This window comes from Ictidomys tridecemlineatus, chromosome 7 (assembly GCF_052094955.1).
Source record: "Ictidomys tridecemlineatus isolate mIctTri1 chromosome 7, mIctTri1.hap1, whole genome shotgun sequence".
NCBI lineage: Eukaryota > Metazoa > Chordata > Mammalia > Rodentia > Sciuridae > Ictidomys > Ictidomys tridecemlineatus.
The window spans coordinates 131,757,324-131,775,106 of record NC_135483.1 but is presented as its reverse complement, the minus strand read 5'-3'; the positions used below and the strand labels follow the sequence as shown (position 1 = coordinate 131,775,106).

At 35.3% G+C, this 17,783-nt stretch overlaps 1 protein-coding gene across 2 annotated transcripts in view; it reads left to right on the top strand.

Moving 5' to 3' along the window:
- The window catches only part of Fap (fibroblast activation protein alpha), a 72,876-nt gene that overhangs the window by 40,969 nt on the left and 14,124 nt on the right, over positions 1–17,783 (top strand). Inside the window, exons 15-20 of one of the 2 annotated variants that reach the window (XM_013355804.4) lie at positions 2,470–2,523; positions 4,172–4,296; positions 8,225–8,272; positions 13,582–13,680; positions 14,153–14,222; positions 14,960–15,154. In XM_013355804.4, coding sequence (XP_013211258.2) covers positions 2,470–2,523; positions 4,172–4,296; positions 8,225–8,272; positions 13,582–13,680; positions 14,153–14,222; positions 14,960–15,154 — 591 coding nt within the window. The remainder of the gene's footprint in view (positions 1–2,469; positions 2,524–4,171; positions 4,297–8,224; positions 8,273–13,581; positions 13,681–14,152; positions 14,223–14,959; positions 15,155–17,783) is intronic. The other variant, XM_040294387.2, reaches the window with a different exon arrangement.

Genomic DNA, 17,783 nt, shown 5'->3' with positions numbered 1-17,783 from the left:
ACTGCATGAAGCACGATGCACCATTCAGGTTTTAATTGGCACCGACCGATGGACGTAAAAATGATACTGCACCATCTCTTCCAGTTAACTAAAAGAGCATTTCTGTTACTCTGCAGTTTAGTTCAGATGGCTATGATTTCATTTAGGATTGCATTCTTTAATAATTAGCAAATACTGTTTCCTTTGGGGGAGAATATTCAGTAGACACTTTTATTCTGATATTTGATAGATAATTATATAAAAGTCTAAAAAATTTTAAAACAACAACTAATTCTCAAGCCAAGTGTTACTCTTCAGCACTTAAAGCAACGAACAAGCTTCAAAATTCAATGGGGGCAGGGGGTGCAGCCCATTGATATGAAGAATATTTTGTAAATATTTATTGTTATCTAAGTTTAATATTATCATCTATAACAGCTACTCATTATTGAGGAATTACTATGTACCAGATATTGTAAAGTAGAAATAATTTTCTCAAGTTTACAGATAAGAAAACTGATACTCAGAAAATTTAATTAACTTGGCCAAAAGCCACTCAGTTAGTGAGTGACAGATGAAGATTCAGACCTAAACCCATATTAAATCTAAGGCTTTTGTTGTTATCCTCCAGTGGGGATTTTTTTCTTTTGGTTATTTCCTTCACAGTCCATCCTGAATACTGCCTATCATTTTGAAATAATCATTTATGATAAAACTTCTCTTAGCACAAATGTGCACTTCCTGACTGTCACAGAGGTTCCCCTTAGTACTCATAAACTACCTGTCATTATCTCAAATTCATGGAGCAAAAGGTCAGCATCATTAGCCAAGCTCACTGGATAGACACCTGTCAAAAACCTATTGCCAATATGTGGAATTATTTGAATAGTGGGCAAAGGAGTTTGGACCTTATATAGAACAGCCATTAAAATCTCTACAGTAAGGGGGGTAAAAAGATAAAAACAGATGGGAGATTAATTTCATTTATGATGGATTTAGGAAGTCGAGAAAATTGAAGACAAGAAGACCCACAAATATGGTAAATGGCTATGATACCAGCTACTGAGGCTGAGCCAGGAAAATCACAACTTCCATCCTGGGCAACTTAGTGAGACCCTATTTCAAAATAAAAAAAAATTAAAAATAAGAACTAGGGAGGCATCTCGGTGGTAGAACACCCCTGGGTTCACTTCCCAGTACCAGAAGGAAAAAAAAATGACACCGCTGTGGTCAAAATGTTGAGCTGAGTCCTGAACTTGAATAATGACAATAAAGGATGTACACAGAGGACAAATCTACTCTCCCTTCTTTTTTGTGTGACACTTAGCACTATACCTGACACAGAGAACCAGTTCAGTATATATTTGTTAAGTGGAGGAGAAGAAGGGGTAATGGTTAAGGCAGATGGAGGCTTGAAGAGTGCTGGTCAATTACCAGCTGTGAAGGAAAAGAGGAGAAAGAGGAAAAGGGGACTGTGCTGTTAGAGGTGAAGACAATGGGGAAACTTTGACATCTCAGGAGAGCTACAGGGAGCCCTCTGGAAAACAGTCTAAGCAGTTTATTCACTGGTGGTTTGGAATGATGGGAGAAAGACAAGTGTAAGTGGTGATTGGAGTCATGTGACATTAGGAAAGATATAAGCTGGACACATGCAGATTTAGAATATAAATTTTATACTATGAATTTTACATTCTATTACCTTTTTCTGTTTTCTGGGAATTAACAAGGGTTAAGACTTTGAGGACATAAACTACCTGAATTGCTAAACCATCCTGAGAATTAAACCTGACTTCCGTTATTCCAAACATTCCACTTTCTATTATGCTCTTTCTAAAAAAAAAAAAAAAAAAAAATAGACAGTTACTTGTGATATTAAGATAAATTCACATAGGAAAGAATATTATATCCCTAAATTGAATTTCCCACTTCAGAGCTGTATTAAGACTAGTTAGAATGATAATCCCTGGATTCTTAGGTGGTAAGGATGCTCTCTTGTCATTTGTTTTGCTTCTGTTGTAAGTTCACATGTCCTAAGGTGTGCGGTATCCCATTTGGATGAGTTTCCCTGGTTTATGGCCAACTGAGCTCCTATCAGGGTTACTATAAAATAAATTTAAACTGTTTTCATAATCATAGACAAAATTAAATAATATAGTATATAGAAACCAATAAATTGTTATTAATCTTTGAAAAGGAAAGCCATAATATTAATTTAAAATCATAGTTTATATCACATAGCTCATAATGAATCAAAATATTATATTTCTATAATAAAATGAGTGCTAGCATAATTTAACCTTTCTCTGATGATTTTGAATGCAGGGTAAATACCCAGAATTCAGTTATAAATAGCAGTGATATGTGCACATAACTACCAATTAATAATTTTATTAGGTGAATGCTTACCTGTATTTTATATTCTACTAATATTAGTAACAATACTATGATCATTAATCATCACTATGTAACAATTTCTGAATACATTTTCAGGTTTTACTCTAGCAATGAATTTGAAGGTTACCCTGGAAGAAGAAATATCTACAGGTAAATTATGCCAGTCCATTCTTTTATTTATATATATTAATAGTTGAATAAAAATATATCATAATCCCCAGGAGAAGTAGGAAACTTTTTGAAGTGTGAAAATTAATAAAAATTATTTATACTATAAAACATTCAGGGAATGTTGTTTTGTACTACATAAGAATAAAAACAAAACATACATTTTTAGTCATTTCAAAATGTTTATTTTCAAAAGGAGAAAACAGTAAATTGTAATGTCAATATAAATACTAAATGTTATTTATATGATATTAAATATTTCAACAACATGTAATTAAGGACATTATTCATTTAAACACACCTTTATTGTGTACCCACTATATGTCAGGCATTGTTTTTGTTCCCATAATGTGCGGTTTATTTTACTATGGCTCATTTTGGCATAAGCCATCTCTCTTCCTGCTTTAATGCTTAAGTGCCATCTGGTTGTCCCTTGGTGACTAGAATGGTGCCCTCAACACTCCTTCTGGATGTAGAAATAGAAACAATAGTTACCATGTGCTGTTAGTTGACTATTTGCCAGGCAACTTTTTAAATCTGATTTGCATCTATAATTTTATTTAATCCCCACAACTCTGAGATATGTAGGGTTGTTGGAGCCACAGTCTGTACCTGGACATATTGACCTCTGAGCCCTTGTTAATTCCCTCCCTTTCATTTCCAATGATACACTAAAATATGAACATGAAAACTAACTGTGAAGAAGAAATAAGAAGTTTTTCCTGTGTCATATTCTTCTGTTCCCTCCTGAATCATGCCCTTCCCTTAGCTGTTGGATAGCATCCTTATTTGAAACAAGCCATGTTTCTGTTTTACTCTCTACCATGCCCAAAGCAAGGTCAGGGGACAGCGGAAGGGACTCTGAGGTGGCACAGGTAACCCTGACAGACACTATGGGGTTGTGGCCATGCCTACACCCTGGCATAACACCATCTATTATTTCCCAAGTGGGATTCTAATTCTGATAGTTTGCAGAAAGATCCAGGAGTCTTATTAAAATCAATCACTGCATTCAGGAAACACACAGAGGCTCTGCTGAGGTGAATATTGGGCCACTGTGGAAGGTGCAGGTTGACTTGGCTGGGGCTATGACAAAGGAGCATTCTCAGTCTGAGATTTGTCAAGCCCAAATTTCTCCTGAAAGGAATGAAAGGTATAAAGAACCATGGCTTCTTATTTCTAATCTTCTTGTTACTGTTTTCCCTTCCCAGGTTTATGATTAGAACAGGGACCCTTTTCTTATTGACACTGCCAGGTTTTCTTGGTATGTTTTGCTGTGTGTTAGAAAAAGAGATGGGGAAATCAAGAGGTAAGGATTCACAACCACTCCATATAGTGGTTATGGGAAGTAACTACCTTACTTCCATGGGAAGTGTTAGACATTTATCCTACTTTGGGAAAAGCACACAGGGTTTCTCCCTCAAAGTTTATGCCTCTTCAGGCACAAATGGATCAAAAATCAAGCTACATCAAAATACTGTGATTCCCCTTTACTTTAAATGATATTGGCAACCGAAAAATAGAGTGGGTTTGATGTCAATATGTAAATTAGTCACTTTACATGGAGTAGTACATTTTGATAAATACAATCTCAAAATTTTAGCTTAGTTTTATTTTCATTTCCCTCTAGAATTAGCATTGGAAGCTATCCCCCGAGCAAGAAGTGTGTTACTTGCCATCTAAGGAAAGAAAGGTGCCAATATTACACAGCAAGTTTCAGCGACTATGCCAAGTACTATGCACTCATCTGCTACGGTAGGTGATGGCCCCACCACGAGCATTACCATCCCATTCCTCTGTCCTCACCCTCGTCACCACCAACTGGTGTGTTCCCAGCTTCAGGTACTGAGCACTTCTTACATATAAGGCTCCTGTCTAATGCCCAAGGAAAGCAACGAAAGCAAGAATGGAAGGTACTGTTATACCCGCTATTTTATACTTAAAGAAACAGAATAACTTGCCAAAGGTGTGCACTGTGGATAACACCAGCCAGATTGAAGCAAGAGTCTGTTGCTTTTAAATCCCATGCTCTTAACCACCATGGACCACAGCTTCATGACGTTGTATCCAAACACAATCTATCCCATCCATAGCAGGGGAAATATTATAAAAAGAAGCACTCTCTGGTAAAATGGTTGTGGGACTTTGGCTTCATTTGTTGGAGAAATTTCAAATTCCTGCATCCAGTAGAAAGAACAGTGGCCTAGAATCCCAAAATCTCTCCTTGGAGGCCAACCTTCTTCCAGCTTCAGTTTCAATGGGTATAGAAAATGAAACTTTGTCATTCTGTATACCCTTTCAAAACTTGAAGGACATCTTAAGTAATTGATTCAAGTACAAAATAATCATTTCCTGCTTGTTCAGGCCGTTTGTATATTTCATGAATAATTTCTATCCTAATAATTTTATTCTATGCACAACATTTTATCTTGAAGAGGTGACAAATAGTAAAACAGGCTAAGATAACAACATAGATCCATGAAATTTGTTGAGATCTTAGTAGTCATCAGAGAGATCTGGAAAACTGGATTGGAAAATTTCTGATTTGCCCATTTGTGTCTCCACCCTCTAGTTAATCCCCAATTTAGGGGTGGGGATTAGAGCATTTGGCATAAGATTATAGGAAATGCCTGCTGTCCTTGCATTTCTGATATTAACTCCCTGTGTTGAAGTACATGGCTTGGAGAACACGTGGAATCCCTATTTGGGATCCCTGCTCAGATGCAGAGTCCTCTGAAAAGAGAACCAGCATGAAGGCCACCTGACATGCCATTTCCCTCAATCCAGCTACCTGGACCTAGAACCTGAACCACAGTTCATTTGACTATGTGGACATGAACAAATATTTTAACCCAAATGCCTCCTTCAAAATGACACATGATGTCAGTTTTAAATAACACTGTCATAAAGTGTTTTGGTCAATGGTATCTTTGAAATGTCAAGAGATTGTTGTTCATGACCATATGTGCTGATCGTGGCTATGGCATTCAAAGGTATACATTAAATATCCCTCTCAAGTTATATAAAAACATTTTTCATCCAAAGCTCTGTATTTATGTAACATATATTCAAAGCTTACATGCCAGGCACATAGCATCATTGAGCTAACCATACTGAGTCAATTGTTAGTATCTGTCTTTCTCTCCTGGAAAGCAGGAGCTGCTTTCTTTTAATCTTTATATACATAAGGCCAAGAAGAATACCTAATGCATCCTAGCCATTCAGAACTTGGAGATGAAACATAGGTGCTAGGGAGTATCATAGGCATTGCTGCCTTTTGCAGAGTCTACCAAGAAACTTGTATTGTGTTGAAGCATTTGCTGATAAAGGCATCAGTGACACTACATTAATGTACCTGCATTTATATTGGCAGGCACTCTACATTTGAATAACGTTTTAGAGAGCACTCTACCACATGCTGTATCACTTTGTCTCCCTAATATCTACTTGAGCTTAAATGCCTGCCAAGGAAATAAGAAATCAAAGACTAAGCTCTCCTCAAAAGTTGGTGGAAGAGTCCTTTCTAGAACTTGAATCGCCTGACTTTTCCACCACTCACTCTTCCTCGGCAGTATGGTAATTTCCCATTTAGCAAAAAATATACTGTGTGGGAAGCATCACATCGTCTGGTGTTTTTGAAGCTCCAGTAAAATGAGTCACTGCACCATCATAGGAAAAACCTTGAAATCTTTCCCTTTAGGACTAAGAGTAAAGCCTCATTATGTAACTTCAAACTCTCCAAAGGGGTGCTAAGTCCCAGATGACAGGATTAAAGCAGATAAAATCACACCAACGATGCTGATGGAACAGAAAGGATGTGATGTAGGAATTTTAGACAACCGGTACTAGGGTCTTCAGGACCTTATCCTGGGCTTCAGTGTCAAGAACAGTCAGTCATTAGTTTGACTCATAGTTTAGACCAAAAAAGAAATGCAAAGTTTTCATTACTGGAACTGCACATCCATGAAAATTGTGCAGTATAGGTGCTGATTGGTTAAAGTCTAGAAATTTATACTCCTGGCTCATTTCCTTCCATTCTGGCCCAAAAGGTCATAAGTATACTTGTCTCTTCTGATAACTTTGAAGAAAAACTGACCTAAATGAAAATCTCTGCAATTATATTCTATAAAACTCTGAAAGTCCATAAACGAACTTTGGTTTTTGAGAAAGCCCAATAATATTTGTGTTCTCCATCCCTAAGTTAATAGGTGTCAGGTTGGAAATCAAAATATTAGCTTTGTTATTTGTAAAAGGCTAGTTGGAAAATGTGGCTGAGGTGTGTGGCTTTCTAATATTCTACTGCAGGATTACAATTGCACCCAGAGATACGGTTAAAACTGAACATCTATAGGTTTCCCCCATGGGGTTTGGCACTGTCACACTTATAGCTCTGAGGAATAGAGCAAAAGCATGTTCTCAGAAGACGTAAAGATGCCAGGAGCAAGACAGGAGAAACTATTCATAGCCAGATCTTCTCAGACTCATCTAGAAAACCACTCTTCTTCTGCTTTGCTTGAGGTCAAGGGTACTTCTCTGATGGTGTTCCCTCTACACAGAAGGAAGTATTGGGGTGACATGAACATCTACCCCACATTCCACCTGTGTTGCCTGTTTAACCCCTTGACTGCCTGAACAAGCATTTTCTTTAAAAGTATATTTCTAGGTATGATGTGATTCTATAAGTCAAATGAATGATAGATAGTTGATGATTATTTCTAGATTTTGTTAAAATAGCCATTTTCTGCATGCAAAAGCTGAAGTCTACTTTGGAATGTGTAGTGGACATTGATGTACCAGCAGGACCCATTCCCACCATCTTTAGAACTGATTCACTAAAATTTCTCCAGCTAATGAGGGTGCAGGTGGCTGTCAGCTTATAGCTGAGTCCCCCTCTACAGACTATTCTAGTCCCAGGCCACATGCAATGATTACATCTCATGCTAGGGAATAAAAGCATACCCTGCTGCCCCAAAAGACAAATCTGCTGACTAGCTAGTTCCAGAGTTGTGCAGGGGTTTGGCTGGGGTCTCTGTGTGACAACACTGAAGCCCTCCTTCCCTTCCTATCACATCCTTTCACACTAGTCCCACAAATGTGCATCTCAGAGCCACCTTCCCCCAATGAAATTCTGACCTACAACCCTTCTGTATCCCAGGGAACATGACCAGAAACAGAATATTTGAAAAAATGTATATATTCTATATCAATTTATTTCTCCAAGGAGTAATTACATAAATAAAACAATGCTGAATTTGCCCAACAACAAACTGAACAGGGAACCAGAAAGCCAGATTCAAAATATGATCTGGATAGTGATGAAGTTTATTTGATAATAAAGACACAGCTAAAACAGGCCCAACACAGTGTGGTATCTTTCCAGAAGGATATTTGCCACTGCATCTTCGGAGGCCCCTTTGTGTAATTTGATTTTAGTTATTTAGGATCACTCTTAGAAAGTATACATACAAGTAATGCTCCTCTTACATCTGTTCTTTGAGCTCTGATCTCCTGTGTTATTTAAATGTAACAAAAGTGATGTTTATTTCTTCATGGGAAAAAAATTACTGCAAAATTAAAAGAGGTACTTGACCTTGACACTCATCTTAAATACTGTCAACAGTCCTTGTTGAAAACTCCATATTATTTTAACACTAAAATGTTTTTGCTTCTATCCTGCTTATAGGCCCAGGCCTCCCCATTTCTACCCTTCATGATGGTCGCACAGATCAAGGTAACTCTCTTACATACTGCTGTCTTGTCTAAAAGCATCCTGAATTCTCTGTGATACTCCACTAGAGAGAGCATTACAGTGGCCCCACACGGAAAAGAGGAACTGTGATGGAATCCTGTTAGCACACAGCTTATTACACAGATTAAGATATTATTTTAGTCAAACCTGGTCATATGGAATTTGATGACTATTTGCTATGAGAATCTGGCATAATGCAGATAAATTATATCATAGGGATTAATTCTAGCTTCCCAACTGGCCTTATAAAAAGCACAGATTAGAATTGGAAAGAAACAGAATATTCAGTACACTCTCCTTCCCAAAAAAAGAATTCCTGTTTCACAGGGAAGCTTTTGCTTTTGGGGTTTTGTTGTTATTGTTTTGTAACACCCCAAACAAGACAAATTCTAGATATAACTTCTTCAGTTCAGTTCAGAACAGAGGGTGTTCTATCATGCTAGCTTTTTTTTTTTTTTTTTAACAGCTACATCACTATAGTTGCCACATATGAAAGCCCTGAAATTTGGAGGCTCTTTCCATTTTCAAGTGCTATCAAGACAGCCCTCCTGTGTCCTAAATTTGTGATATTAGTTCAAGATAGTTCCCAGCTCAGAGATGACTGCTTTTGCTCTCAACAGAGTTCCCAAGTGCCTAATTGCTCTGAAATTCATCCAGCTGATTCTCCATTATCTTTTAATTTGCTATTAAATGGCATTATATGGTTGGAGTTGTTGGAGATCTGGGACAGTGAGGGACACCCAGATGCCACTTCCTTCAGCACTCATGCCTATAGTTGCCTCTGGTCAGCTTTGGTGACAAGCTACTTTAGGATTAGTCTGACTGTCAGCTCAATGGCTTAAGTATAGTAAAAATAAAATCATAAAGAAAATCAGAGTTGATTCAGGATCTCTAGACAGGACCCACATTGTAATATGGAAATACTGTGAATCTAGTTTTATTTTGTGGTTGTTTTAACTTGGTATCTAATAATGAAATGCTTTTAAGAATAACAGATTTATAGTTTGGCTCATATCAACCTTCAGTGAGAGAAATTTTAAAGTAATACTACTTCCAAGTCCTAAATTTTCTTTTAATGCAAAACACTATAGATATAAATTTCCCAATTTATCCTGACTATAAAATAAAACGGCTTTTCTTTTCTCATAGCATGAGTTTCTACATCATAACATTTTTTCCTTAATGTACTGGTCATATTTCTTGCAGATGCTAATCTCTGTACTGCTTTTGAGGCTTTATTATGTCACTGAATTCTTACCACATAGGTACAGTGTTTATGTCACTCTAAACATAACATCATCTGTATTTTTATATTTTCTAATTCATAAAGAAGAACTCAAATTCTTTTAGATCATAGTTCTGTGAACTTGCCTTATGTTGAAATTCTTCTACTATGTTTACCATTAATGCAGATTATCAGGCCTTCCCCAGAGATTCCAATCTAGTAGATCTTATGCTTGGGAATCTGTACCTTGAATAAATGTCCAACTACTGTTTTACAGTTGATGCTGTATCTTCTATTTATATACAGTTATTCCACCCACTTTCATTGCATTTGGTGCCAGCAATTTTCATTCAACAGATATTTATTGGGCGCTTTACCAAATTAAACCAGGCACTGTGTTAGGTTACTAGATCTATAAAATGATAGATAACTGGGTTAGATGTGTCCCTGTTCTCAAGAAGGTTATAATAAACCAGTGGAGGATGCAATTGTGTGAATGGGAAGTTACAAAAAAGTAAGATATATTGTAAAAGAGAGGAAATACAGAAAATATGAATCAGAGAGAGCACCTCATCTGGCTTTTTTGAGGGGGGTGGGTAGGAAATATTTCCTAGTGGTAGCTATATCAAATCTGGGACTCATGAATATGAAAGAAGGGCTGATACTGTTTAAGTGGTTGGCTTGGTCAAGTCGATTGAAATTTGTGTTTTTCACTGGAAGAGAGGACTCACTGTGGAAATAAGTCTTTGGAGAGATGATGAATTTTGTTTTGAATGTTGAGTTTAGGATACTGATGGGATATCTAAACGGGACTGTCCTTAGTGACATAGTTTTAGAACTGCATGTCAAAGCATCAAGTTGTACTGAGGATGACCATCAAGAAGTCATTTGTTTATGGAAAACCTGGTTATAAAGGCTTTGAAAATAATTGAGATCAGCAGAGTCGTAAAAATGGGGGCTGGATGGGATTAGTGGAAAGTGGGCCTAGAACAAAACTGTGTGGAACATCAACACAGGAGAAATGGAAAAAGAAAAATGAGCCTGTAAGGGAACAGTGGAGGTGTGGGGTATGGATCTTGAGAGCATGGTGTTATAGGAGGCAGGGGAGGAGAAGAGCTCAAGAAAGTGGAGGTACATAGCTGTGTCAAATGCTGCAGAATGTGAAGTAAGATCACATCTAAATTAATGGATTTAGCTACAAGAGATTGATGTTATCTTAGTCAGAGCCATGGAGCAGTGGAGGGGGAAGCCAGATTGAAATAAGATTGGGGCTGAATAAGACATAAAGAAGAAGAAACAGTATTTTCAGTGGACTTGATTGTAATGAGAAGAGGGGAGAGATTGGATGATGGTTGGAAGTGATTGATGGAGTTTTAATTTTGTTTTTGAAAGATGATAAATATTTGAGTTTGGGGTGGGATTGTGGCTCAGTGGTAGAGTGCTTGCCTAGCATGAGTGAGGCACTGGGTTCAATTCTCAGCACTGCATATAAATAAAAACAAAATAAAGTCCATTGACAACTAAACCAATATTTTTAAAAAATTGAGTTTCATTAAATGATGTTGGAAGAAATTAGGAAACAAAAAGGAGGTTGAAGCAACAGAGAAAGGAGTCCAGTGAGAATTTGGAAGGGGATGGAGTCCAGAGACAGGTAAAGAAATCAATCCTGTGTGTTGTGATGGTAGAGAATGAAGAAAGTGGTACTGGCATAATTAAGTGAAATTTGTAAGCATTATGGAAGAGAGCACAATGACTTCATTTTCTTTGCAAAGGTGGATGCCATTTGAAAATAGCAGATAGTATTTGAACCAGATGCTATGGAAACCTAGAAGAGATGGCTTGACACTGAGTGCCCAGTTGAGGCTTAGTTGTTGGGGCAAGGCAGGTTCTCATTAAAATTAAGCAGCTGACTGAATAGCCTCCTATATCAATTTTTTCACAAATTCTCACATAATTTAGCTAATGAGCAATATTGCATTTTCATATGATTTAAACAAAAATCAAATATAAAAGCCATCATTCTAACACTTTATTTCATCATAATAAAGCCACTACAAGCCCTGTATGGTGATGAACACCTGTAATCCCAGCAGCTTAGGAGGCTGAGACAGGAGGGTCACAAGTTCAAAGTCAGCCTCAGTAACCTAGCAAGGTCATAAGCAACTTAGTGAGACCCTATCTTAAAATAAAAAATAAAGACCTGGGATTGAGGCTCAATGTTTAAGCACCTCTGGGTTCAATCCTTGGTATCAAATAATAATAAATAAATAATACATACATACATACATACATACATACATATATACAAATACAGATGGAGCACATACTACATGTCAGTGCACTGAGTTCTGAATACACAATGACAAATGAAACAAAATAAAGTGTGCCATCTGTATTGTACCACACCTTGCAGGTAACAGGCTTTCAATTCAGTGCCTGATAGAGAAATCCAGCTACCATCTTTCACTCTACTTATAGCCCTGTGAAATTCCATTTGTGCTTCAAAAAGTACAAAAATTTCCGAATTAATATCCCTAAAAGTATAACTCTGATTCTAGAGACATTGATTAGCTTTTTAGTTAAATTTAGTATTTCATTGTCATAAATCAGAACAATTCAATGGATAGAAATAGGCTAGAGAGGAGTCAAAGTGATACCAACCTGGTAACATCTCCTATTTCTAGTACTTTGTAAAATAATCATCAATTAAATCAATCAACCAACCATTCTATATGCTGGCCCCACATAGAATTCACTTTCACCACACACAGAATCCATAAAAGGAGAATGAAGTTGGCTCTAACTCAGAATTGTGTATTTAATTTGTTTATTTATTTATTTGTTTATTTTTTGTTTCAATTTTTAAGGCATAACAAGTACCTGTTTTCTGATGGATTACCCAAAGTTAATGTGAAATTTAATATTCATCTTATACAATTCCTACCCAAAACACCCATACTTGTGCTAAGATTAAATATAACATGTTGGAGCAAGATGCCCTGAGTATATGAAAACTGATAGTTATAAGAGAAGTGGTTTGGCAACTTATTGTAGTCACAAGTCTCCACTTTGCTATTTTCAGGAACCATTTTTTTTTTCAAAAAGACAAACGAATAAGAAGTCCTCAGGATATCTTATGTAGTAATCAGTGTATTTCGTAAGTCACCTAGTCCCTCTTGTAAAAAACAAAGGTACAAACTCCACATATTATACAAAAGACAAACATGCTGGTGTCAGTCCTATTTCAAAGTAAACTTATAGAAAAATCCTCTATTTTTGGAAACCAATTTGCATGTATCATTGATTGATACTATTCAAGAGATCGATGGATGGATTTATTCAGTTGTTAAAATTAAAGTGTGAAACAAAACCGGGCTCAAATCTAACCAACAGTTTTCAGATCTTTTAATACGTAAGCCAAAGAGAGCATAGTGCATTTGTATGTTGTTGTTTTACTGATAATATATATGTATGTATGCATATGTGTATATGTTTATTATTAAAGGATTTGAAGGAATTATACACATGGTTCTTCAATTACAAAAAAAGAGAACTTTTTAATTAAGTGTATCAGAAAAAGATCAAAATAGATATAAAAATCACAGAGATAATATTTGTCTTTACACCTGAAAATTTTTAAATTGTGTAACTTCACAATTAATTATTTTAAATTTGAGGGCTCAACAATCTTGATTTTATATTTACTACTTATTTTTTTTAATGGGTGATCTAAGAAATGTCACCTACTTAGGTCTTGGCTTTAAGTTGGAAAAAAAACAATAATCGGAGATGGGAAAACATGCTTGAATTAACATTGTTGCTCTATGATACTGCCGAAAATGTCAGAAATTATGATGCCATAAGGATCAGCATAGGAGGCAGTAATTGAAATGTGATGTCCTTCATACATTTGTATCCATTCTGAAGGCTGGATTAAAACTGCTAACCAATATGAAATCTCCTAAAGAAGCCTTAACCTGTTCTGTTTTATCCATATTAAAGCCAAAGGAATTTTAAGAAAAAATGTTTATGGAAATATTATTAATTAAACATTTTATTTTTTAAGAAATCAAAATTTTAGAAGAAAACAAGGAATTGGAAAATGCTTTGAAAAATATCCAGCTACCTAAAGAGGAAATTAAGAAGCTCGAAGTGGATGAAATTAGTAAGATCTTTTAAAAACTTCTCTCTTATCAATATGAAGTTGAATACTTTCCTGCTTTAAAAATATTTCTGGTAAATTTTATAGTCCAAACTCTCTGACATATTAGAGTCTCTTGTATAAAACAGTCTTACTGTAATGATATGTAGTTTTGCTAAACATTTTTAATGTGGTTATGAATAAAGTTGATCTTATACTTTTCCCTAACTCACTTTCAACTGACATTTTTTTAAAAGATCTTATCTAATTTTAATTTTAGAATGTCTGCTTCTAGAACAAACAGTAATTCAAGATTTCTAGTCATTTGTAAATTAGATGTAATTTATGTAACAAAAATTAATTTAAATATATTCTTAATTCCTATTGATTTACTAATTATGAATTGCTTTTATGGTGTATATTGTTATTAAAGAAAATAAATGATATTATCATGCATGTTGTGGAATAAACATTTTTTCCTTTTTTTTCCCAAAAGCATTATGGTACAAGATGATTCTTCCTCCTCAATTTGACAGATCAAAGAAGTATCCCTTGCTAATTCAAGTGTATGTAATATTTTCTTTGGTGTAAAATCTATTTACTGAAAATATGTTGGATGAAATACACATTTATGAAATAGAATGAACCATTCTCCTTGGTAACAGTTCCTATTGATGCTGTTTTTATATATTCCTCAACTAATCAGAGTAAATAAAATATGGCTATTTAAAATAGATTGAGGAAGTTTTGAGATTTTAGATGGACTTGCCTGCAATTTCTGTGTTGAATTTCCTTTGCATGGCAAATTGCCGAATGTGTCAGAATACCTTTGAGATAGAGAAATTGCAGCCAAAAAAATATTGTAAATCATCTTAACATCTTATGTAATTGAGTTAGAAATGAAATAAAGGAATGGAATACATTTAGTGGAATCACACCCAAAATCAGTGCTGACCTACACACAATTTGCTTAAAACACCATGCATTTTTTTTAGTATATCTTATGTCTGCTTTTAGCAAGTGGCAGGTGGCAGAAATGACGAAAAACCCACACATATTCCTTGAAATGCCAACCCTAGATGTATCCGTTTTGGGGAATAAGGGAGGCTGTGTCCCAAAACAACTTCCTTGTAGCAAACCTCTGGGAAAAGCCTGGTCTCTTGATTTTGAGCCAGTTCTAATGCCATTGTTATTAAAATTTTATCACATAATTTTTCTGGGAATTACTAGAGGCAATGCTAGACCAGTATGGAAAATTAAGTATTATAAAGGATTCTGAGATTCTTTTTCCCCCTCCCATTAGGTATGGTGGTCCCTGCAGTCAAAGTGTGAGATCTGTGTTTGCTGTTAATTGGATATCCTATCTTTCAAGTAAGGAAGGCATGGTCATTGCTTTGGTGGATGGTCGAGGCACAGCTTTTCAAGGTGACAAACTCTTGTATGCAGTGTATCGAAAGCTGGGTGTTTATGAAGTTGAGGACCAGATTACAGCAGTCAGGTGAGCCCCTTCTCATTAAAACTGACATCAACATGCAACAAATATCATTACTCACTACTGTGTTTCTCCATTCTTTTGTTGTTGGTAGTGGTGGTTGGCTGGTTGTTTGTCTGTTTGTTTGCAGTGCTGGGGATTGAACCCTGGGCCTCATGCATACTAGCTAGGTGCTCTATCACTTGAGCCACATCCTCAGTTCATTTCTTCATTTTTAAGGATATAATTCTGTTTCTCTCTTGTCCTACCTTGATCTAAACCAATATTAATATTAAAGAAATATTTTTCCAAATATAGGGAAAATTATTCATGGAAGGGATCTAATAAATATATAGAAAAACGATTTCTGTGTTAAGTGACACATATCCTTTTTCAATGTGTCAGCTGTTGCAATATTTTTTCATTTACAGCTCACAATATTATATTTACAATATAAATGTTGTGTAACTTTAGCAATAATCTTCAGAAAACCAAATATCTAAATTTGCTCAAGCATTATGAATACTCTTAAGAAATAACTCAGGATTTCATGAGCACTACATATTTTTAGGTGTTGGGCATTTGTTTGTGGTTAAACTAGAGATCAAGTTCAGCTATGCTAGCATAAAAGTTTTTGCCTATTTCATTTGGCAAAAACATATTTTATATAGTCGAAAGAATATTAGAATAATAAAATTAAAATAATATTTAGTGGGAAGACAGATTCATAATCTGATTTCTTATTATCAAGTGTATTTTCAACCACACCTTACAGTTCAATCATCTTTTTCTGAAACAAAAAGAACATTGCCACCAAAATTGCTGCTTCTTTGGAAACATTGTGCAGGATTCTTCTGGCTATTTCTCTAGCTGTTGAGTTTCTGTTATTAGAATGTAAATTAGTGAAGTTATAGAATGGTCGTTTATAAATCTAAAAGCTAAATGCTAATGGTACTCTCAGCCATGGACGATTTTGCATGTATGATAGTTGAAGGTCAAACACTGATTCACAGCAGAACAATCTAGAAATTTTATTATTTTTATCACCTATTGCCATTAATAGTTATTGATTTCAAGGTAGCACACATAACACCAATTGTATTTAACAGCTAGGAGCCAAGGCCAGATAATATTTTTCTGTGGTTTTATCTCTAATCAAAGCAGGAGAGTTTAGATTCACAAATAATTACTTTAAAAATAAAAAGATAATAATAACTTACATATTTCATATTTCTTCCATTCTGTGAAGTTATATACACATAATATGTAATTAAAAAGTCTATTTGAATAAAATTAGGCAAATTAATAAGCAGGTTGTTAAATAACATGAAAATCTATGGCCATCATTAACCCCTTGCTTCTAGAAAGCTCTATGATTTTCACTGATCCAGATTTTTTGTGTTTTTACTATTAATTTCTTTGGAGGAATTTTGTCCCACCAAGACATCAGTTTCTTATCTAAGGACTGTGGCATGCCTTAACAAGAATATTAGCTATTGTCAGCATTGTAGCCTTAACTCCTTAGGTTTTATTTTTTTAATTGTTATTTATTTATTTTTGGTCATCTTGGGTCAACCTATTTTTACTTAAACCATGCAAGAAACACTAAGAACATGTAATCCAAGGACTACATGAAAACACAAAGATGACAATGATGTTTCATTTGTAATTTAATTAGATCTTTTCCAAAGTGGATAGAGCTAAAAAGTCATTTTCACATTGGTCAAAAAAATCACCACCACCACCATCATCATCATCATCACAATCCACCAATGATAACAAAATATGACATTATACTTTTGTATATTGATTTACCACCAGAAATGTAGCATTGAGCTTAAGAACAAATAGCTTCTTAATGTCTCCCTTGGATAAAATGAAATTTTAAGACTGAATCCTATGTATAGGCCTTAATAAAAATTGCTATTTCTGATATTCAATATAGAGGACACAAAGCCACAAATTCTGCTTATACCAATTATTGCAGTAACCAGTTTGTCTTTGGTATTGAAATTGAAGATGAACCAGAAGTAGTAAATGGTTATTTAGGATGAAATCTGAAGAGAGTTTTCCTATGGTAGGACAAGCATGTATTCACTTATTCATTCAGCCATTTACCAACAACATATTGAATATTAATACATGTATTTCACTCTGATATTGTCCAACTTACAATGTCTGCTTTCAATGCACTTACAATCTGGTAAAAGTGAATAAACTATCTGTACTCTGAGGGGACAGAATTGCTGTTTGATGTAATTTTAGTAAACATCTCAGTGAACCAGAGATGGCTGCCTGACCCAATTCATGGCATATGTCTCCAGGGCTGGCCTTGGACTTTCTTGAAATCACTGTTATGCAAAAGTGAAAAGGAGGCCTGTGAACCTAATGCTTTGAGAAATCAAAAGCTAAAAAGGGTAAAGTTATAATGATAATCTTGGGAATGATTCCACCACTTATCTCCCAAAGAAGTGTTTTAGGAATCAGACAAAAAAAAAAGTACTTGACCTGAGAAATTGGGCTTATAATCCCTCCGTTGTAACCCTCAAATTCCTCCCAGGCCTAAGAATAAAAATTGTCTTCTTAAATCTCTTATAAATACAATCTGGCTAAATTTTCTACATATTGAAAGAAAATCATGTATATATTTGGAAGC